The sequence below is a fragment of the Natrix helvetica genome, assembly GCF_964273705.1.
Source record: "Natrix helvetica genome assembly, chromosome: 2".
NCBI classification, from domain to species: Eukaryota; Metazoa; Chordata; class Lepidosauria; order Squamata; family Natricidae; genus Natrix; species Natrix helvetica.
This window is the reverse complement of record NC_138552.1, coordinates 212,614,168-212,637,909: the sequence shown is the minus strand read 5'-3', so window position 1 is coordinate 212,637,909 and position 23,742 is coordinate 212,614,168. Positions and strand designations below refer to the sequence as shown.

General features: G+C 35.1%; 1 protein-coding gene across 2 annotated transcripts in view; it reads left to right on the top strand.

Annotated features, from left to right (window-relative positions):
- PRKN (parkin RBR E3 ubiquitin protein ligase) overlaps nucleotides 1-23,742 on the top strand; it is a 792,757-nt gene that overhangs the window by 255,965 nt on the left and 513,050 nt on the right. For both annotated transcript variants that reach the window (XM_081943460.1, XM_081943459.1), the window contains exon 3: nucleotides 11,372-11,570. In XM_081943460.1, coding sequence (XP_081799586.1) covers nucleotides 11,372-11,570 — 199 coding nt within the window. The remainder of the gene's footprint in view (nucleotides 1-11,371; nucleotides 11,571-23,742) is intronic.

Genomic DNA, 23,742 nt, shown 5'->3' with positions numbered 1-23,742 from the left:
TTCCCAATTGAGGCTTCTAAGTCTGGTTTGCTAGCTTATCACAAACCATGATTTGCTATTGTGATACATACAATAAATCATTTTAAAATTGCTTATTATGATTATATTTTAAACACAGTATTTTGGCATGAGAATTGAATTGAACTAATTTAAATATTTGTTAAGTAGATAAGAAAGGGAAATTCAGTAAGTTTTGTTCCTTGATAGATTTTTTAAATTTATTTTTTAAGTAGTGCCAAGATAGCCTCCCTATTTGAGCATGTGTGCACACTTGGGTGTGAATTCTGTTATACGCAAAATAAAATTTGGTGTCTAGGTAAATACAGGTAATCCTCACTTAGCAGCCAAAGTTGGAACCTGCAATTTTATCACTAAGCATCAGTGGTGGGTTTGCCCCAGTTCGGATGAACCGGTAGTAGCGGCGTTGGGAGGCCCCACCCACCTACCCGGATGCTTCTGTGCATGCAAGTGTGCGTGGGAGCCCACCCGAACCGGTAGTAAAAATATTTGCAACCCACCACTTCTAAGCACCACACTCACTAAGAAGAAAATCTTGTCACCACAATGGGCTTATGATGTCACTTCCCATTTAGTTGTTAAATGAGATATCATGTGACCGCAACTTGTGATTTTATTTCTGCATTCTCTCTTAACGTGTCATGAGTGAGTTGCTAAGCATGTAAATGGCAATCAAGTGACCACAGGATGCTGTGGTGGTCACAAATGCAAAATTTGGTCACTAAGCTTTTTTTTATATACTGTTGTACCTTTGAATGTTCATTAAATCAGTACGTCAGCAGACAAGATAAAACTGTAGAATAAAGTATTTTTGTTTATTAATATATTATGTGCAAATGCAATCTAGTTTGAGCAAGAAACTGCATTTTATATTTCTAGCAGAATGTGAAAGTTTCACCCACTTATTGGAATATTGGCATATTAAAAAAAAAGGAATCGGGGGTATCTAATGGAAAATGTCCCAAAGCTTAATTTACTTTGTTTAATTTCTTATCCTATTCCCAACTTGAGGTGGCTTCATGATGGCTAAACACTTTGGTATAAGCTCAAGCAACAAAAAAGAATACACTATTTAGGAATAAGAAATACTTGTAACCACCTGTTCAACTTAGCTGGCCTGGCCTAACTGTAGTTTTTGTGTCCCTCTAGCCAGTATTTTAAATTTTTAGGGGTAGATTTTTTAGGTTGTTTTAATTTTTAACTATACTGTACAGCCTATCATTTAATCTGTTTTATGGCTATTTTAAAATATTTAAGTTTTGTATATTGTTTTATTTGTGGTCTGTACACCGCTCCGAGTCCCTTTGGGGAGAGGGGGCGGTCTATAAATTTAATAAAATTAAAATTAAATTAAATTAAATTGTAAGTGTAGGCATAGATGTTAGCATAGGTATAGTATAAGATAGCATAGGCTTAGTACTATAATAAATGGTAAAGTAGGAAACAAGATTGTTAATTTTATGCAATAGAAGCCTCTGTGAAGACACACGAGAAAAGGAATAGAAAAACAGAGCTGGAAGGGACCTTGGAGGTGTTCTAGTTCAACACCCTGCTCAAGCAGGAGACTCTACACCAGTGATGGCTAACCTTTTTTGGCTCGTGTGCCAAAAGCCGGTGAGAGCAGGGGGGATCGTGCGCAGGCATGCAATACTCATAATGCTATTGCGCAACCACCCGTGCATGCGTGCGTGACCCCCTCATGCATGCATGCGCGACCAGCACCCCCCCTGCTTTTAGTGTGCTTTTTTTGCCCTCCCCAGTATCCAGAAGCTATCTAGGAGCCTGGGGAGAGCAAAAACAGCCTCCCCCGCCCTCTCCCCTGGGACTTCCAGTTTGCTCATAGGGCCGTTTTTTGCCCTCCGGAGCCTTCAGGGAAACCGCCTAAAGGCTCCAGAGGGCGAAAAATGCCCCTTCTTACAAACCGGATGTCTATTCCTGAATTTCCGGTTTGCCCATAGGGCTGTTTTTTTGCAATCCGGAGACTTCAAGGAAGCTTCTCGAGGGTGAAAAATGGCCTCAAAAGAAGGCCAAAGTTAGCTGCCCAGCGCACGCATGCACGCAGGAGCTGACAGGGCAACACCTCGCATGCCCTAAAAAATGGTTCCTCATGCCACTTGTGGCACGCATGCCATAGGTTCTCCATCACGGCTCTACACCATTTCAGACAAATGGCCGCCCAATCTTGTTAAAAATCCCAAGCGATGGAGCAGTGAAGATTAAAACAGTCTGTTTGGTGTTGGTCTATAACATTTCCCCAAAGAACCTCCTCACACCTGTAAGAGAGCATCTGGTAGAGAATGGTAACTAAATCTCTCTCTGAAATTATTATAGCTAATTGTAGCATCTGAACTTTAGTTTTCCTCAGTGGTGGCTTTTCATAATAATTCACATGTGGCTTTACCTTCTTTGTGAAATAAGGAATTGGGATTATAGATCATGAAAGAAGCAAACACATAAAGAGTCTGATATATCATCTTTAACAAGTTTCTCAGTAGTAGTCCTTTTTGTATATTAATCCAGTTATTATAATTGGTTGATTTCTTATATTAGAGACAGAATATTGTAATAACTGCTAAATGAAAATCAGGTATAGCATACAACAAGGCAATATAACTTAAATAGTCCTTTAAGGTATAAGAAATTAATCTTATAGTTTTTGTTATAATACAGAAAAAAACTACTGCGTGGAGATGGTGTGGTTGTAATTGCCTAATAGTGTCAATAACTTCCATATGAATTTAATACTCTCTTACAGTGCTGTTCCTTTTAGTACCAGCTTGATTGGTTTTTAATATCATTGTCAAAACACTAATGCCACCATAAGCTTATAAATGCAGTGGCAGGATGGAGTAGATGGTTGATCTGAGCAGAAATAAATATAAATCAAGTCCATTTAGTTTTAAAACTGCAAATGGCCAAAAATATTTTCAGTATAAAATTATTGTTCCCGCGCCACTGCCTCATTTTGCAAATACTGATTTTACACCAGCGAGAATGCTACCAACAATTGCTTGTTCTTTTCTAATATAATAACATTACAGTTGGGGGAAAATCTTACAAGAATCAAAGCATTTATATTTTTAAATAATTGTAATGACTTTGCAATTGTTAAAATGCAGATATGCTGTACAATTTAGTAATAGATCCACTGTCAAATTATTAATGAAATATTGAACTTAGAATGGAGAGATTTGGCTTTAGATATTTGAGCCAGATGACACTTTTTATTTCATATTATCTGTGGAGTTATAACAATGATCAAATAAGAAAATTTATTGTAATCTGCCCTGATTTATTTGGAAGAAGAAAGGAATAAAATGTGGTGAAGAACTTAAATGCAAAACTCATGTTCCTTGATAAATTATCTTTTTAAATCTTCCCTTTTAGTCTTATACTGCCTTCCTTTTGCTTCTTTCCGTTGATATTAATCACCCTGTATTTGAATTTTGTCAAAGTAAAGTTGACCCTGAATTATATTAGGAATGATGTTTCCCGGGAAGTAATTTTTTTTGTCTCGTTTTTACCTTGTTGGCCTTCCAGAACTTGGTCAAAACAAAGTTCACGCCAAAGGCTTTTGATTAATTAAATAGAGCCATCAAAGTATTAACTGCTGTTGAGATATTATTTAATTTAAATACTTTATTCTAATGTTTTTACTATTTGTATTATGGCTATTTTTATTCCTGTAAACTGCCAAGAGCTGCAACTCTACGGTGATTTAAAAAATTAATAAATCAATGAATCCATCTTTTGTCACTCCCATGACTTCCCACTTCACACAATTAAAATAAAATGGAAACATTTACTGTATTTTCTTTACCATATGTCAAATCTTGGTCATCAGAGGCTTATGGATATTGAAAATACCAAGACTCCATTTTCTTTTCTTTATATTCATGATATTTTTCTCACATAATATGTATTAATTAATAAACTTATTTTCTTATTTTTATGAACCATATTTTCCTACAATCTAAGTGACAAAGCATCTCCGTTTGAATTGCATTCTATAAGTTGCGTCAGAAACATGGACTTTTTCAAACAGGAGATATTTATGTTTGAGCCAAATTTTGGTGGGAAAAATGCTCTGGTACTGCCAGTTAGATTTATCTTTCATCACCAGTAAATGATTGTCGCATTAGTCAGTCATCAGAAGAAAAGCAGCATGTGTGCCTAATCAGCAGCATTCATGTCAAACCTCTGTAATCTCTTAGCCTGAGTATCATTTGGTAGATTGCATTTTGTAGCTCATGTTCATCTACCTGTGCTGTTCTTTAGAGATAACACAAGGGTGGATAGTAATATCCGAATGAACATTGAATGAAGGACACTCCTAACTCGCCGACACTGCCGAAATTTTATTTTAACAATGGAACCTTCTGGATACAATATTTTCAAAGCAAAACCTAACCCAAACTGGGAAAAATAAAAATTATCTTTGTAGTTATTAGATTTAGCCTTTTCTTTTATTGAATGTATAGACACAGAATTGATTGACTGACTGACTGACTGACTGACTGACTGACTGACTGACTGACTGACTGCTGGAACAAGGCCCAAAGGAGATATACTAACTATAGACTGCAGCTCAACTAAGTTGCAAATTTCAATAGGCAAGAGTTGGACAAAACCTCAGAGGCAGTGGTAGGATTGAATTTTTTTTACTACCGTTTCTGTGGGCGTACCTTGGTGGGCATGGCTTGTTAGAATGGCAGGGGAAGGTTATTGTAAAATCTCCATTCCCTCCCTACTCCAGGGGAAGGATACTGCAAAATCCCCATTCCCTCCCGATCAGCTGGGACTTAGGAGGTAGAGAATAGATGGGGGCAGGGCCAGTCAGAGGTAGTATTTACCAGTTCTCCAAACTACTCAAAATTTCTGCTCTCCTGAACTGGTCAGAACCTACTGAATACCACCTCTGCTCAGAGGTCATTAGGTTCAATCTTCCAATAGTGGAGAATTCATTACATTATCCCTTTTTATTGTCCAGCCTCACTTAGGTAACTTCTTGTTCAAAAAATATCTAAGGAATTTATTTTGGAGAACACATTCTTAAGAAATTTCTTCCTGGAAAGTCAGTCTGTACATTCTGGAGTTTCGTTTAAAGTCAGTTAATTTATCACATAATTTTGAGAAGTGTTGAATTTTAAAATACTGACTGGGGTGGACAATACTTCTCTGACCAGAAATCTTTCATTTTGATCTTAATTCTCTGAGTAGATTGGGTTCTTCTGCATACTCTGGGAATCCTCCCTTATCTAGAGACAAACGACATCTCTGCCCAGTTTGAAACACTTTTCTAATATAAATCTACGTAATTAAAGTCATAGCCGCCCCTGTTCATGCTTTCAATATCCATATTTAAGAGCAAACAGTGGCTTTCCCCAAATGTTCAGAATAGCAGGTGGAATCAATAGGGAGAGTAAGCATGCAAATAGAACTATAACTGTATGAAAAGGTGAACCAGAGCTCATATATAATCTGGTAAATAACATGTCTAGGTGTTACCTGATGTTATTCTTAAGTTTTTGTTTTATTGTAAAGAAAACAGAATGCCTTAGATCTAATGGCATATGCATATAGCTTTGCACAACCAGTTTGATGGAGATGGTTGAGGCGTGTGTTAAAGTAGTTCTTGATTTACGATCACAAATGAGCCCAATATTTCTGTTGCTAAGAGAGGAAGTTATTAAGTGAGTTTTGCACCATTTTACAACCTTTCTTCCTACAGTGGTTAAGTGAACCACTGAAGTTGTTAAATTAGTAACACAGTTGTTCAATGAATTTGGCTTCCCCATTGATTATGCTTGTCAGAGGTCACAAAAGGTGATCAAATAGCCACAGGACCCTGTACTTGTCATAGCAATATCAATAGCATTTAGACTTGTGTACCTCTTCACAGTGCTTTACAGCCCCCTATAAGCAGTTTACAGAGTCAGTATATTTGCCCCAACAATCGGGGTCCTCATTTTACCGACTTCAGAAGGATAGAAGGCTGAGTCAACCTTGATCTGGAGAGATTTGAACTGCCAGATTGCAGGTAGCCGGCAGTCAGCAGAAGTAGCCTGCAGTACTGCATTCTAACCACTGCACCACCGTGGCTCTTTTAAATATGAGTTACCAAGTATCTGAATTTTGATTGTTTGACCATGGGGATGCTGCAACCATTGTAAGTGTGAAAAACAGTTATAAATCTCTTTTAAACTTTGAATGATCACTAAATCATGAACTGTTGCAAGTTGAAGACTACCTGTACTTGACTGGAAGTTCTTAATGTCACTAGCAAGCTTACGTTAAAACTAAAAAACTAAGCAGAATATCAAAATCAGTTTGTGTGAATTACAGAATTCTGCCTTTAATTTCAAATGCGTAATCTAAACGGGTCAGTTAACAATTCATTGGATATTTTGCATAAGATGTAATAATTATATCAATGATTAAATTTGACTGCTTTCACAACATGGACATGTTATTAAAGAATATTGATCTCAGGCCGTGATTGATCCAAAATTGCTCAGTTACCATGCTATATTTGAAGATCCCACAAGACTTTGGGATCAGATGTGGGCATTAGAGGAAAAAGGAAATTGGGGGGGGGGGGGATCTCTTTCATGTCTCATTGTTCAGGCCAATGACAATTTCACATTGAATATATAGACACAGAGTTGGCCTCCTCAGGGTGCCGTCGGCCAGGCAGTGTCGGCTGGTGACCCCCAGGGGGAGAGCCTTCCCTAATTAATTATAATTAAATGTCTACTTATCATCCATTAATATCCTCAGTTCTTACCTTTTATAAATATATTGACTCTGGAAATGTAATGTCTTCTAGTATTTATAGAGGATTTATTTGAACATTTGAATGTCTACTTATCATCCATTAATATCCTCAGTTCTTACCTTTTATAAATATATTGACTCTGGAAATGTAATGTCTTCTAGTATTTATAGAGGATTTATTTGAACAGGTATTCTTGGAAAACTAGCTTTTCTTCACCTTCAAGGTAAGCTTTGAAGATGTCATTATTAATTTTACCCATCAATGAAAGTACATTCACTGTATTCATTCTTCCTTTATTTTTGGAATAGCAAAAACAATTTACTCCTAGGAAGAGTGAAAAAATTCTTGATTCTATGGAAGTCATTTCCATATAGTGCCTCAGAGTGATTGAGAGCATCACGATTGCATGTTTTTTAAAGACTTGCCTCCTTTAATTTGCTATCAATTGCTACTAGAGTTCCTCAGAAAGAAAGCTATAAAGCTCCTATGGCATTTTGAACTCAGAAAAGCAATGAATAATTTCATGCAGATATTGCATATACATAAATGTATCTCTTATCTTTCTGACTAACCTTTAAAATAAGGGAAAGTACAGAAACAGAAAAGATGGTTGAACAAAAACTGCATGCAGATGCACTGATGAGTTTTTAAATATTTTGTGGCACAATTTTATTCTGTTAATAGTGCCTGCTTTAAGTCATTGTTCTTGGCTTGTATTAGAAAATATTCTACTTTGTGAATGCAAGCCTCTCACCCTTTGCTCTTATTTTGATCTTTTTATATTGGATTAAATATTGTGCAAATACAATAATTTATTGCAAGTTTAATGTTGATTTTAAAAAAAAATAAAGAAAATGCTTGCAGAAAGTTAATGAGATCTCTTAGGTACGTCTGCACTACATCATGAAAACAGTGTAAATACAAGTAACTCTGGCACTGCAATTCCAAAAGGGTATATGTATAATCCGCATAATTACATCCAAGCTCATGTCAAACACTATGAAATTGGTTTACTGTAATTTTATTAAAGATGATAGTTACAACAGTAAAAACTAATGCAAATTGAAAAAAGAGAGATAAATCAAAGAAACAAGGTGTAGAAAAGAGAAAGAAAAATACCAAGAAAAAATAAGAAGAAAAAGTAAAGAAGTATAGTAAAGAAAAAGGTAATAAACATAAAGAAGTGATTTCTCAATATTGTCACAGATATAAATTTTAGTAACTTAGCATCTTCTCTTCAACCTTTTTTCTATATCTCACCACATCTATAAATGAATCCCTAATACCTTATGATTTCAGCCCTGTGTCAGAGGTGGTATTCAGCAGGTTCTGACCAGTTCTGGAGAACCAGTAGCAGGAATTTTGAGTAGTTGGGAGAACTGGTAAATACCACCTCTGACTGGCTCCGCCCCCATCTATTCTCTCCCTCCCGAGTCCCAGGTGATCAGGAGGAAATGGGGATTTTGCAGTAACCTTCCCCTGGAGTGGGGAGGGAATGGAGATTTTACAGTATCCTTCCTCTGCCACACTCACCAAGCCACGCAACGTCCATAGATAAAAAAAATTGAATCCCACCACTGCCTGGTGTCCATTAATGATTACCAGACATAATAACACATCTATTTTAACCTTGGTCAATTAAACCAACTTTATATTTCTTTATTTTACTTATAACCATCTTTATTCTTTAGTCCATTCAAATAATGTCATAGAACTTAATGGGATTTTTATTTTTGGTTTGTCCTTTCTCATGAGATCCTTCAAAACTTTAACAAACTTCTTTTCTAAATCCAATACAGTGTAGGAAAATTATCCAGGTCACTGTCTTAGTTTATCATTTGTATATCCCTTTTATTTATTAAGACATCAGCTGGTTTCTTTTGTATGTCCCGTGTAACATCTTTTTCCATGTGATTCTTGTAGCCTGTCATTTGGAGGCTGTCACTTTCGATTCAGTTTCAACCTTGTCAGATAAAATTTGTTCTTCTCCTATAATACCTTTTAGATGTAATCTCTCGATAGAAGCAGATCACTTTGTTGGTACTACTAAAATTAACTTCTGAGTCAATTGTTCAAAAATATCCTGCAATATGTCTAATCTTAGAATGCTTTGGTTTATTCTGTAATTGTAAGTCAAGTTTCGGTATCCTTTTATTTTAATTACAATCCTTAGTTCCCTCTGTCTAATTTTTAAAATCTTATTTAAAAAACAAATTTTCTAATGCCTTGCCTTTCACCATTTGGCTATGCAGCAAAAGTAGAACAAGCAGATCTGGAATGCAGAACCTAGATGACAGCAAATAAACATGGAAATTTCTATTTCCTGCCATCCACTGGTGATTTAAACTTCTGTTTTGCCAGTTCTTATAATTGTATGCAAAAGTGAAATTAATTGCGCAAGGTGGATACGGATGTATTTTTTCCCCTGATTTTCTTTCTATGCACCACAGTTTAAAGATACAATGTGCAATCTGTCCTCTAAGTCTTAAAAGGTAGTAATAATAGAGCGATCAGATGTGGTGTTTTTAGTTTTTTCTCTATAGAAGACTTTTTATGATTCTCCTCCTTTTTTAGCATGTTATTTTATGTCCCTTCTGAATTATATCCCTGAGAATTGATTTTACATTAAAGTGAATGTAGAACTTTCAGTTTCAAAAGCTGTTTCATATGTGACAGTTTTGTCTAGTGTTATAGCCTCACCTTTCTAGTAATCATTATTAATTTCTCAATTGTTACACAAGCTAATTGTGTCATAAAAGAAAAAAAATGTTATAGTTGTACTTGTTAGAATGGTTAAGTATAAAAGTGGGCATAAACTGGTTTCATATTTTAGTCCAGATTTTATATGTTGTGTTACTTACCTTTATTATGGTTTAAATGGCATTATTATACATTTACTTTGTATAATGTATACCTTACCATATTATATATAATACATTTACCATGTTCTATTTTTATTTAACCAATAAAATTGATTGATTAAAATAAAAATTGATTTATTTAACCAGTAGTGGCAGACACATTTGCTTCTGTGCACCAACAATAAGTAAGTAAATCTGGAATCCATCATTGATTATTTAACATTTTGTGTTAAATTGCACAAAACATTTTCTCTATATGTCACTTCTCCAATTATATGTCCAAAAAGGTTCCAAAGCAGTAATCCACAGCATACATACCGAACAGACAATATTTGTCCTTCTACTTGAATATGATTTCTCTTGTTATCACAGAAAATGAAGCCATTTGAATTAGAACTGTGTAATCAACAAAACTCGATTTTGTTTGCAATTTTTCCAGGAAATGTTGACTTTTCTGATTATGCCAATAATGGATTCTCTATAAAAGTTATTATGAAGGCATATCTTTAGCATTAAAGGACACTCAGTCTGAAGAAGTATGTCTTCAGAACTAACGGACAGTTTATTCAAAGATTTTTTTGAGACACCCTATAATTCTCAAACTGATATCAGGAAAAAACAACAACCTGAGAATCACTGAATTCACAAGGAATTGTTGCAAAAGCCCTCTAGGAATGGATGGGATTTTGAAAGTGGCTGCTAGACACAGAATGAATGGAGAATGTAGTATGTGAGAAACACCTTGAGAAATGGGGCAACGGAAACACAAATGTGCAGGATTGATGTCAGCCTTTCCAGGTAGATTAGGCAGGAAACACAACCAGATGAGTGTCTATGGAGATTCTCGGGTCATTGTTGTCCCAAAAGTGCTTTTTCAACATTCTTGTTTTTTGATAGGTTAACTTTTGGGACAACTAGATGAACTAATTCCACTTTATTATAAGGCTACGTTAACAGAATTTTCTAAGTCTGAAAGTACAAATCTCCCACTGCTTCCTTTAATAGCCTCTGAAGTTAGGCGGGCAGGTCCCTTCTGAGCCTTTTTTATCTGACCATTCCCTAGACTATATCTGTTCACCCTTTTGCTGCCTCTTCACCCTATTTCCCTCCTCCTCATATAGGGCCACACGGCTAGTCAGGAAACACTATTAGTGCTAGTATCCTGTCCATCTTATAGTCACCACACTGCCTGCCATATAAATCCAATCCAAAGTGCTGGCTCTCACCTAGAGGTAAACATAATATCTACATTTTGAGTTCAAGAAGAAGAAGAGGAGGGGGAGGAGAAAGAAGGAGAAGGAGAAGAAGAATTTAAAAGTAGTCTTACATAATTTTTGAATAAAGTGGCCCAGTGGGGCCATATAAGATGTTGCAGTTCACTTTCCAGTGATACTTTTGAAGCACAAGGCTCAATGAATCAATCTTTGCCATCTTTATGTAAAACAATTTATCAAGGTTGGTTGGTTTTGATGTTTTTGTTTCAGGTATAGAAATGCCCAAATATTTTGATTTGTTGGTGAAGGAAATAATGCCCTTTTTGGCCATTTATGTTGGTCACTTTTTCTTCATTCATTAGCCTTAGAGTTGTCATCAGACATTCTGACCATTGTCCACTCACTCCATATTAAGTATATTTGAGAGGTGTAAATTAGATGAGATGATAATGAAGATTTCAAACTAATGTGTATGGGAATTTGACTTTTCTCCCCTCCAGAACTGTGATCTACCCCAGCAAAGCATTGTTCATGTTATTCAGAATCGGCAGAAGAGAGAGAACGAAAACTCCAGGATCCTCCTCTCAAGTGATGGAAGAGAACCCACAAGTCTCACTCGCGTGGATCTTAGTACGAACCTTTTACCTTCTGACTCATTGGGACTAGCTGTGATTTTGGACAACAGAATTCCTACGTCAGGTAAGTTATTAAAGATCAGTTGAACAACATGAATTTACCCATTCAAAATAGACATGTTTACATTTTTCTTTCTTTCTTGTAAAGCATTCTGTGTAGCTGCAAATTCATGGCATACATGTCCATGATGGGAAAATGGTGACACATGCCTGATGACATCATCATGCAAATGCCATGCAATGTATTTGCAGCAGAGGCTGAAATGCAAATATGCAACATTTGTTAGCTGACAACATTGTATCTGTCATCATTTTGACATTATTGAGACTTGGTCCTGCTATTGCTGAAATATGATCTTTTCTGGAAAGTTATCAAAATTTAGACACAGTATTTTCAAAATTCCTTTAGCCTAGTTATTTTTCTTTTTAACCAACGCATTCTGTGATGGTTCCACGTTTACCTGAATTATCTGTTAGAATTGTATAATACCCCAAATCCATTTGGGAGTCAGTAGTCCAAAATAGTCTTATACATACATATTTAATTTTCTTCATTTAATTCTTGTTGTCAACCAAGAAACAAACTATTTTCTCTAATTTCATTTTAATATTTAATATATATTTTTTAGAAAATTAGCAGAGATATAGCCATTCAGTTTTAGTAGAAGATATTCTTTATCTCTTGTTAAATTCTAAAGTCCTCTAAATTCTGAAAGTAGAAGAAAATATTTTAGACACAGCAAAAGAAGTTTAGCTGAATCTTCTTGATAGCTACACAGGTGATATTTGGGAAACACTGGTATCTGGAAAATGTATGGATGATTTCATTGATTTATTTGAGATGCCCTTAAAAAGCAAAGTTTTAGAAATTAGGACTTAAGAAGGTCTCGAATTATATCACTCGACCAAGAAGAAGAACAGTGTTATTTAAAGCAATATCTATACTGAAATTCTTTTGAGTGTCCAAATAGCACCGATCTGTATTTGCAGCCTCATTGCAGTATTGCATATAGGTCTTAGTGAGCAACTTGTTCAAACAAGAGCTGCATGTAATGTTTGGCTGCTATTTCCAAATTGAGTTGCTCAATTTATATATCAGGGGAAGAACATAATTGAAAATATTAGATATAAACATTAGAAGAAATGAACATGAACAAATACTTCCACACCTATTTTAACTCTCATCCAGCTGGTTATTTATGATTCTAAATATAATATTAAATGTATCTATTTAGTAGGAGTTCTTAGTCATATCATAACTGCAGATATGTACTCATTTCTTAACATGAATAAGTTATTCGTCTGATGATTTAAAAAAAAATTACACATAGCCTCTAATAGGAACTTCAAATTGGAACTGAGTACAGCTGAGTCCTTTCAGCTAGATAGAGAGCACTCTTGACAGTACCTTCCTAGAATTACAAGAAGAAAGATTCTTACAAAATTAAATTTGTTTCGTTATTGCGCATCTACCAAAAAAAATGTTCTGACTCCTTTTGCCTAAGGCAAAGAAGCAACCCAAATTACTGTATTGCTTGTCACATGTCCAAATTTACACTGTCAAATTACTTTCAGGTCAAGAAACAATATGATGCTCATCTCCTCTTACTGCTTTTAATATTGCATTGATCGGAATATTCAAGACCTGAAATAATCTGTAGGTTTTATTTTGGTGGGGGAAGGAGGAAGTAGATTTTTTTTTCTTGAGAACCCCATCAAAATGGGAGCACTGACCCATCTAAAGGGCCTCTGGTAAAGCATGCACTTCTGTTGTGAAAGATGCAGTGGGAGCAGCTGTAAATGCTCAAGAAATGAATCATGTATACCAACAGACACTTGCTGCTGTGTGTGACTGTTTTCATCTTCCTTCATTAAAAACAGGATGCCTAGAAATGTATCCTCTTATATCAAAATAAATCCTTAAGTTCAGTACAGAGAGAGTTATTTTTTAGAACAAACATTTCAAATGAAGAACTTGCTTGTTTGTACTAATCTTTCATGGATTAAGCAACATTTGATGGATTAAAAGAACATGCTAGAATGCAATTAAATCAGCATTCATCCAAGCTCATTGGTCTGAAATAATCATTTCAGGAAGTGGGTGAATTTTCTTCAGTACTCATATTACATAGGGTCGTTTTTTGAAGTTTTATCAAGCTGTAGGTGTAGTGATAAGCATTTTTTCATAAATCACATGTTGTTTTTCTCCAAGATAGTGGCCACAAGAAATAGAAATATAGTATGTGCATTTTTTCCTTTACATTAATATGATACAGGTTGATAAATTGCAGGTTTTTTTCCATCAGCGAAAGATCATTTGATCTCTGAATAAAAAGATTAATTTGTTCAATACAGAACAGATTAAATTTACTGCCTGTAAGTATAAGAACATAATCTTTGGAGATTTTTTTTTGTTTCTTCATCAAGAAAAAAATAGAAGATTCCCTTTCAGCTAATAAAATAACATTAAAGAATTGAGAAGAATAAAGCCTAGTCAAGTTGACCATGGCAAAGAGAGAGGATATGACGCATATGACTGTGTGTTTGTGTGTGTGCGTGCGTGCGCGCACGCGGGGGAAGAGAGAGAGACAAAGATAGACACACAGAGAGAGAGACAGAGGTTTGAGGTGAAGGATTAAGGCTGTCCATTCTAGGTAGAAATAATCATCTCATGCTCAGAATTTATCGGTTTCAAATGTTCTTCATTCATCAATGGTACTTTGTGCTCTTCAAAACAAGGGGACACATGGAGAGGCAGATGCTTTTACATAGTTCTTTCAAAAGCTGAAGCTATCTAATTTCTGCTCCATACAGAGCCATTTTGGTTCAATGGTTGTCACCAGGTTGGAAATTGGAAAACTCTGAGTTCTAGTCCCACATTAGGCATAAAACCATTTGGGGAACCTTAATTCAGTCACTCTTTCATAACCCTAAGAAGAAGGCAAGGTCACTTCTGAAATGTTGTCAAGAAAATTGCAGTGACTGGTCCTGTGACTTGATTGTCAGGAGTCAAGATTGCCTTGAAGAAGGCATAAAAAAAACCTGTCCTATATTCTGATTGATTTACCTTTAAATTTGATATTTAAATTAAAATATACACATTCATTTTCATACAGTTTAAAATCTGTGCCTTTGTCTCCTAATTTAAAATTTATATATTGTTTTTCGTGAGGATATCTGTTATATGCTGTTTTTTGAGAACCTTAATGCATTAATAGAAACAGATTGTTATTTTTAAACATGTCATGTATATGGCATCTTGCATGGCACTTGATTTAAAATGGCTCTATTAATACTATTCCAATTCTATTTTTAACAAAGCAACTATAATAAGCATTATCTGTGGTACTTTAACTTAGCAATTGTTCCACAGTGTAGAAATTGTTGTATTATATAAAAATGCATTTAAATAGATTCTGATTTCTTCCCGTGGCAGTGAAAGATGTACAAGATTTGTCTTTTTTAGCGAAAAGTTGAAATGCTACATTTAGAAGCCATATTTCCTTTCAACTCTTAGGGGCAAACTATTTTCCATTCCAAGGCATAATATTTTATTATTCTTTAAATGTGCATATCTGGGCAATGTTCCACACACACACACACACACACACACACACACACACACACACAAATCTTAAATTTTGTGTAGTGGGAAATGATATATTATAAAGTAAACCACATTTTAATGAATTAGCTTCTATTATTAACAAGAGACAAGTGAAAATAGGAGATATGGCTATATCTATAGGTATGTCTACAAAAAGTATTTTTCTATAATTGTGTAAAGTAGCCATGTTTATGTCACTCTTTATTAAAACTTAGTACTTTTGCTCTCCTCTCTGACATACTTCTAAATCTCATAATTTGTGTTCCCTGCTGACCTTCTAGAAAAACCAGAAAGTGCTTTTGTAAGACATTAGCATAATGGAATCTCTTTAAAATAAAATGATAAATTGAGACTATTTCAGCAAATGGAATGCAGATTTTGTAATTTATTGCCGCCCATACTAGTGCCGGGAACCTCATAATTACAAGAGCCCCATTTCCCATTTCATTCAGTTTTTATATGCTTGCCAAAGAGATCAATGTACTTTTGAATCAAGCCTGAAATTCTTCGGGAGATTCTTGACTAAATTGCCAGTGATTAAAATCTCTCATAATTTGACAAGATTTAATTTGCATCTCATTTCTTAACTGGGATTGTTTGTGGTGGAAAGGTAATAGAAGACCACTACAATCATATATATTTTTGTTTATGTGGAAGAATAAATTTGCTAGCCTTTTGCATTTTCATCCTCCTATATAACAATGCAGGTAGTCCTTATTTATAACCATTCATTTGAAAAAAGTGACGTATGATCATTTTTCACATTTCGACTATTACCTAGCAACTGGCGGGTATTTATTATAGTTGCAGTGTCATGTAATTATCATTTGTGACCCTCTGACAAGCAAAGTAAGTGGCGAAGCCAGATTCACTTAACAACCATGTTATTCACTGAAGAACTTGGTGATTCACTTGCTTAGCAACAGAAATTTTGGGCTGAATTGTGGCCGTAGGTCGAGGCCTACCTGTAATGGAAGGTGCAATTAATGACAAATCCAATTTCAAACTGGCAAGCAGCAGTCTGGAATATTTTGCATGGTGCTTTCATTTAAGAATGGAAGCAGTTCTAATTGGTAATTCTGCTTGATAATGAGCCACTTAAACTGCCTTGGATGCTTTCAGTGTTTTATGAGTGTTTCACAGACCAGGATGGTTTCTGCCTGAGTCAAAAGGTAGACAAGGAATTGTCTTAAATTACAGCAGCATACAAGTGGGAAGATTTCATTAAAATGTATCTGACCTAGAATCAGGAATGCCCCAAATTCACAAAAATGCAGGAGTCTGGGCATGGGAAGTTGGGAGGGGAGAAGGTTAGGAGGGGAAGTGACAATAAAAGCATTATGATGTCAGGATATAATTGATAAGGCTCTAATTAGTTATGGAACTGGTATCATAAAGTACATAATTTGTATGATGATGCATATGTTGTGATTTTGGCCTTGTGGATGATTACAGATGCCTATGAGTTGGTGTATCAACAGCTAAAGGAACAGTCTAAGATTGTATGCAATCTATCTATCCATCCATCCATCCATCCATCCATCCATCCATCCATCCATCTATCTATCTATCTATCCAAAACCAGTTTTTAAAGAATGTCAGCTTAGAATGGCCTGCCACAGAAGAAGAACAATATGGTTTATATTATCTAAAAAATGGGAAATTGTTTTAATTTCAAATTCCCTACCACTCTCTCAACAAACTTTTCCCTTTACTAGAAGTTGCAGACTGGGTGAAAATTATCGAATACCCACTTTCAAAAGGGCTTTGATCACTTTGCAAAATCAGCCAATCAAAGAAGCCAGGACAGGAATAGGTTAGGACTGTGTAATTTTAGCTATGTGAATTTCATTCTTTTCTAAAATATAATATGGCTATTTTCCCCTAACTAGTTTCAGATTAAAGGAAAAAGAAACATTGCACTTTAGTTTCAAAGGAATAAACCTGCTGTTCTTTCTGATAAAACAGCAGGAATTTTAAATTTTCGTAACAAGCAAGAAGAATGAACCAAAAATGCCCTATTCCCAATATTTCTTTCTGGTAATAACATTCTACAGTATAACGTTTCCTTTTGGTCTCTCATAGAAGGGTTTTGCATTACAATAGAGAAGAAGTTGGGAAACTGCAGCCTGTGGACCAATCTGGCCCACCATCTACATGGGCTGTGAAGTAAGAATATCTGGACAGGTGACCAGCAGCAGATCACCAAACCTGAAATTCATCCTAGCTTCCAGGGTGAAGGGTGGCGCTAGGGGAGGTACATCTTGGGGGGGGGGGAATTTATCAGCAGCCTCTTTGTTGGTAGACCAGCATCAACCTTGGCCAGCAGGCCTGTTAGCCATGCCCATGGAAAGCTGGGATTCGGCCCTTTACAGAAAAAGTTTGCTGACTCTTTCCGTAGACCATTGTCTATGAGAAGTTGTCATCCATCTTTTCTTTCCTTTCTGAACCAGACCACAGGTGCCGTGGATTTGAGGTTGATTTTTCAGCATTCACAGAATCACACAAACATTGATGACTTTTGAGAGTGGTGTATCAACTGACTTAAACATGCATGTGTTCCAATGGTGGGTTTCTACCGGTTTTACTATCAATGCATGTGCACTCTCTCACGCGCGCAACGTTTCTGCGCATGCACAGAAGCGTCCGGGTGGGCGGGCAGAGCCTCCTGCCGCTGCCATTACCGGTTCAGCCAAACTGGAAGCAACCCACCTCTGATGTGTTCCCAGCACAAATATGATTCTGACTGTGGTAAAAGAAGTTCTTTGCTGTCAGTCCTGGTTAATAAAATTAATAACAGAAAATTATCACCGCTATTGCCTAGGCACACAATCAAATAATCAATAGGATTTGTAGAATTAAACTCATAAATCTAGGATTTGGACTAATAATAGATCCTGCTTTTGAAGTTACATAATATGTAGACTATTTCTAAGTCATATGCTATTTCTACATCATCATTTTGTACACAATTCTAACCAATTGGTGGACATCTTTCTATTTCTTCTAAATAACCTTGAAAGACCCCCCAAACCAATTGCTTATTTTCCTTATTAGTGCTGTGGTGTGAATCTATCTTTCAATGCCTGTGATACATCATAGATACATTGATGCGCAGATGTCCTTTATGACAGCTGTTATGAATATTTAACACCGTTACAATTTATTAAGGGTTTATAATACCATTCATAACATACTTACTAATTTATAAGCATGTCTATGGTTTTTATGTTCCATCAAGTATTTATCACTGACCCTTATGAGGAAGTGTTACAGATTTTTGTGAATAATTTATATGTTAATATAAAATTTAATGCTCCAGATTTCTGTGGAGGCTGCATTAGACTTCATGGCATTCATTTTGTTTCCCACATGACTTATTTAGTGCAACGATTCTTCAAAGCTCTTTGATAGTGGTTTTGAAACCCTTTCCTTCCCCGCCCCCAAATAATTTGTTATGTGGTTCGCCATAATCTAATTCCACTGGGAGTCTTTTTTCTTTCAAAACAAAAAACCCTGCAGAATATTTACACAATGTTAATTAGTGGTATCCTCAAAACAGCATTAGACTAAATAAGTTTAAGGTTCTCCTCAAACAGTATGAGCCTCAATCTTTTCTTCCTTAGTCTACGGCAGGAGTGTTCATCCTTGGCAACTTTCAAACATATGGATCTCAGTTCCCAGAATTCCCCAGCCAGCCGTAGGAGTTGAAGATCAAAAGGTTGGACACCCTTGGTCTATGGTATTAATATCATGACCTTCATCCCAGTGCTGTTACTGAGTATCCTTATTATTATGTGCTTCTTGTGACCAATTGATTGAAATATTTAATAACATTTATGGCAACCTTCCCCAGATTTATGTTTGATGACAATTCCCAGTCCAATCTTCCTGGTTATGAAGACAGCATGAAACCTAGTTAGAATGTTATTGAAGACCAAAGCTAGATTATTAAGTCATTTGTTGACTATGCTTAAGGAGAAAACATATGCAAAGTTATAAACATAAATATCCTCCTCCCCTCCGTGGATAGATTCACTTTTTGCCACTCAGGATTCAAAAAGAGAGATGTAACAACATTGCCTTAAATGATGGTCTTTGCTTCTGCTTGGGGTGGTAGTGGGATGGGAAGGAATTTTACTGTATAGTGCAATATTAATGCAATATCAGGTTTTCAATTCAATTGTATGGAATGTGAAGGGTATGTTTGTGTTTTATTTTTATAATTATAATGTACACTGAAGATGGCATTTAATTTCGTTGTACGAGATGCAATGACAATGAAGTAAACTAAACTAAATCCGTATTTCTTGACAAAAATCCAGTCATAAGTCAATGACTACCTCTAGGTTTCTTAATAAAATATAGGAGGAGTTTCCTTTTTCCTTCTCCAGTGCAGTATGAATTATCATAGAATAACAGAGTTGGAAGGGATCTTGGCGGTCTTCTAGTCCAACCCCCTGCTTAGGCAGGAAACCCTACACCACCTCAGACAAATGGTTATCCAACATCTTCTTAAAAACGTCCAGTATTGGAGCGTTCACAACTTCTTGATGCCCTTGCCATTGTTATTAAAGTGATCATCTGCCTCCAATTTCTTCCTATATTGCTACTGCCTATTATAGGCTCCTGCCTGCTTTAGCAGTACAGCTGGTATGACTTTCACCCATTGGGTGATTCTCATAGGATTATACACTCTTGGCATAGATTCCTAGTGTTCTTCAGTCTTCTTCAGTTTTCCATTCTAGGATCACCTCTGGCCACAATAAACCAGCACTGCATTATCCTACATATAAATACAGGTAATTGTTGACTTACAACCATTCATTTAATGATTATTCGAAGTTACAACAGCATTGGAAAAGGTAACTATGACCCTTTTTCACACTTATGACCCAGAGGTCATGTGATCAAAATTCAGTTGCTTGGTAACTGGCGTGTATTTATGGTATATGATAGTTGTAGTGTCCTGAGGTCATGTGATCACCTTTTGCAACCTACTGATTAGCAAAGTCAATGGGGAAGCCATATCCACTTAACAACCATGTTACTAACTTAACAACTGCAGTTATTCATTTTACAACTATGGCAATAATGGTCTTAAAATGGGGAAAAAATCACTTAACAACGGCTTGACAATGGAAATTTGGGCTCAGTTGTGGTCATACATCAAGGAAATGTGGGACAAGTCCAAAATATAAAAAATATTGCCAGGATTGTCTTGCATAGTTATGTTTGTTCTTTTTTGAGTTACTAAAGATAGTGCAGGATATGGAACAACAACATTTTTGTCAGGTGTATTCATTTAGGGTCCTGATAAAGTTGTTATATTCATTATTGAGCCTTCCTCTTCCCACAGTCTGGATTTTGTATAGGAATACACAGTTATATTTAAATTGAAGGCACAATGGAACACACTACCTATTATTATTATTATTATTATTATTATTATTATTATTATTATTATTATTATTATTATTATTATTATTATTATTATTATTATTATTATTATTATTATTTATTGAATTTATAGACCGCCCCCTCTCCCCGAAGGGACTCGGGGCGGTGTACAGACAGAACTAAAAAACCGTATACACTACCTGGACACCAACACGGCAAAGAGAACTGTGGGAACAAAGTGTTAAAGTTGTACTCTCTTGCTAGCATTTGGCTTGGGAACATGCAATATCTAGACACCTGTTAGGAAGAAAAAGTGAAAAACAAGACTTTGTACTAAGCCTAACTGATTAATCGTTTATCCTCATAAAAAGAAGATTGTTTCAGTGGTGAGGAAAGAAGTACCAAGTTCCAAACTACTCGTTCTTATATAACAGTCCTATGCCTTAAATATGGTGTTGGGCAAATATAAACAATGAAGTAGAACATGGGAATGGAACTAAAATCTTGGATAGAAGTGTTCATTCTTCGTGAAAATTGTTGTCCCTTGGATTGTTAAGAGGAAAACTTAGTAAAAAGTGCTGAAAATTACATTGACTAAAATGGTGCCTAGAGTTTCTAGAACTTATAGGCCTTGACCTTGGGCCGTGACCCAGTTGCCCTTAAAGCATCCTCAAAAGACCTGGTTTTGCCCAGAAGCACCGTGATTAATTGTGTCTATTCCTCACCTTTACCCCCAATGTCTTGATGAATCTTATTCATTGCTCCAAAGTCAATAACAAAAATAAACAAAAACAATGTAGGAAACACGTAGAACATTAGAACCTTACATTATTTTTATATTTGATTTTTGCATTTTACATTTATATATTTTATATTATTTTTAATTAATTGCTGTTTTTGCCTCTTCCCAAACCCCCAAAAGTGAACATATGAACGGAATGTAACTTTAATTGTACTTATGAGGAAATTTCTACATGATAAGAATTTTGAGACTATACATGATGATGTCTACATAAGAAGGAAATAGGGTGAATTGTGTCTGTGTGGTATAGATCAGAAAAATGCATGAACTCATTCAACACTAAGGCTAATATAATAATAATAATGCTAATAGAGAGGGGTATGAAAAAAGGAAGCATGCTTAATGTGTCATTCTGTTCATATGCCATTCTTCATGCATGTGGCTTTATTCTATCTGTTATAATGTATAAGACTCAAGGTCAAGATGTGTCTGTGGTATACAGGTAACTGCATTGAGCTGGTATACTATATAGCACTTCTGCAATGTGAATGGAAGAAGATTAATAATGCATAATGTTTTACTTTATATATGACTTTTCTAATTCTACATAAAGAGATTCGTATGATATATTAATACAAATACTTGTATATTCATGTCAACACTAATGTTGGTTGCTAGAATATTGAATGCCTATAGAATGTTTTTTTTAATATATACATTTTTTAATTTTTATTTTCAAAACAAACACAACACAAGAATCCTCCTTCTTTACATACTGTAGAAAGTGTATCAGTTGGTTACAAAAGACTTTCGTGCATCTCTTCCACAGTCATCAACCATAATTCATATTAACTCAAGTATTTTAACTCAGATATATTTATACATATTACCATCATCATACCTCCATTTTCATTTGACTATAATTGTTTAAAAGTCCTTCATCATAAAATAACAAGATTTAATACATAACCACATACTGGCATTTCGTTTACTATTTCTAATATCCTCCAATAACACTGAATCCTTATGGCCTATTCTGGCTAAACATCCATAATATTTAGTAACAAAAATTTCTAATCCTCTTTTCCAAATCACTGTTTACAATTTACATCCAGTTTCCTTATGTTGTACCCATACCTGTATATATGTTGTTATCATTATCCCTCATTTATTTGACTGTATCCTTTATCATAACATTTCCCCCCCTAATAACCAAAACTTAACTAAATTTAACTTAGTTCTTTTTTATTAACCTTTATATATAACCAAAAAATTTATAATCTTCCTTTCATAGGTACCATTCAATACTCATACCCAATTATTACTTATCATAGCAATACATATGTATACATTATTATCATTATCAATTATTTATTTAACTATATCTATTGTCACTAAATTTCACCAAGTTTAACTAGTTTTAGATTATACCTTTTCATCTATCAACCTGTATCTTTCCAGTAGCAAAACAATCTCATTTCTTCTGCCATTTGTGGTATCAGTCCTCTAATCATCTCCTTAATCAAATTTGTATGGACTCCTCTTTGCAACTCATTGCTTATTAAGTCTCTCATGTAATTTCAATGCCCTTCTTCTGTTTCCTTGATCAGCTTATCTTTAATTGTCAGTGGTGTTATCAATGATGTTGCTAATAAAATTTCTCTCTTTAAATCCATACATTCTTTTGTTTTTTCTTCTTCTGTATCTTGCCATCTGGGGTAGAGTTCACCTCCATTTAATTTCTCTTTCCATGTTCTACTCTTTCCATTTCCAGACACAAACCAATCACCATAGATATCAGCAGATTTGATTTTTTGTGGTTATATTTTTCTTTGGTTTTTAGGACTCTAACCTCCACTTTTTCCACTTGATAAACATCTCCAACTTCTTCATCACATTTTAGTGTTAGATGCTCTAGATTTTCTAACTTCTTCTCCGTCCTCTCAAATGTGTTTGATAATTTCTGAATTTATAACAATATCTTTTGCAAACTTAAAGTTTCTTTCTGCTGTTGAAATTGTGCCATTATCTCCAGCTGACAAACACTGCTGCTCTGACTTGGAAGGTTTTTACAAGATGAAGCATAAATTCACAATGAGGTCTTATTTTCACTTTTCTCTGGTTATAGTTTACTTCAAGTATAGATATACTTCAAAGGAACATCTGTATGCTTTTCTTCTTATCACTTTCTATAAACAAAGAGTGAGACCTTGAAGTGCCAAGCCAGAATAATCGATGAGGAAAGTAAAAGTGTTTTGTTTCCAATACACAAACCTCCAGCCTCCAAGTATCAGTGTTGTCTTTCCATCTGTTGTTACAATTTTCTTTGTTTCCTTTTGTATCTTTTTTATATTCCAAGTTTTAAAAAGGTCAAATTCTTGAATTAAATAGAGAAGAAAAGGGGAAAAACGCATGCAGTAATGAAGAAGGAGAATTTTAGTCCATAGGTTACAAATAATAATAATAATAAAAAGATAGAAGAAGAAA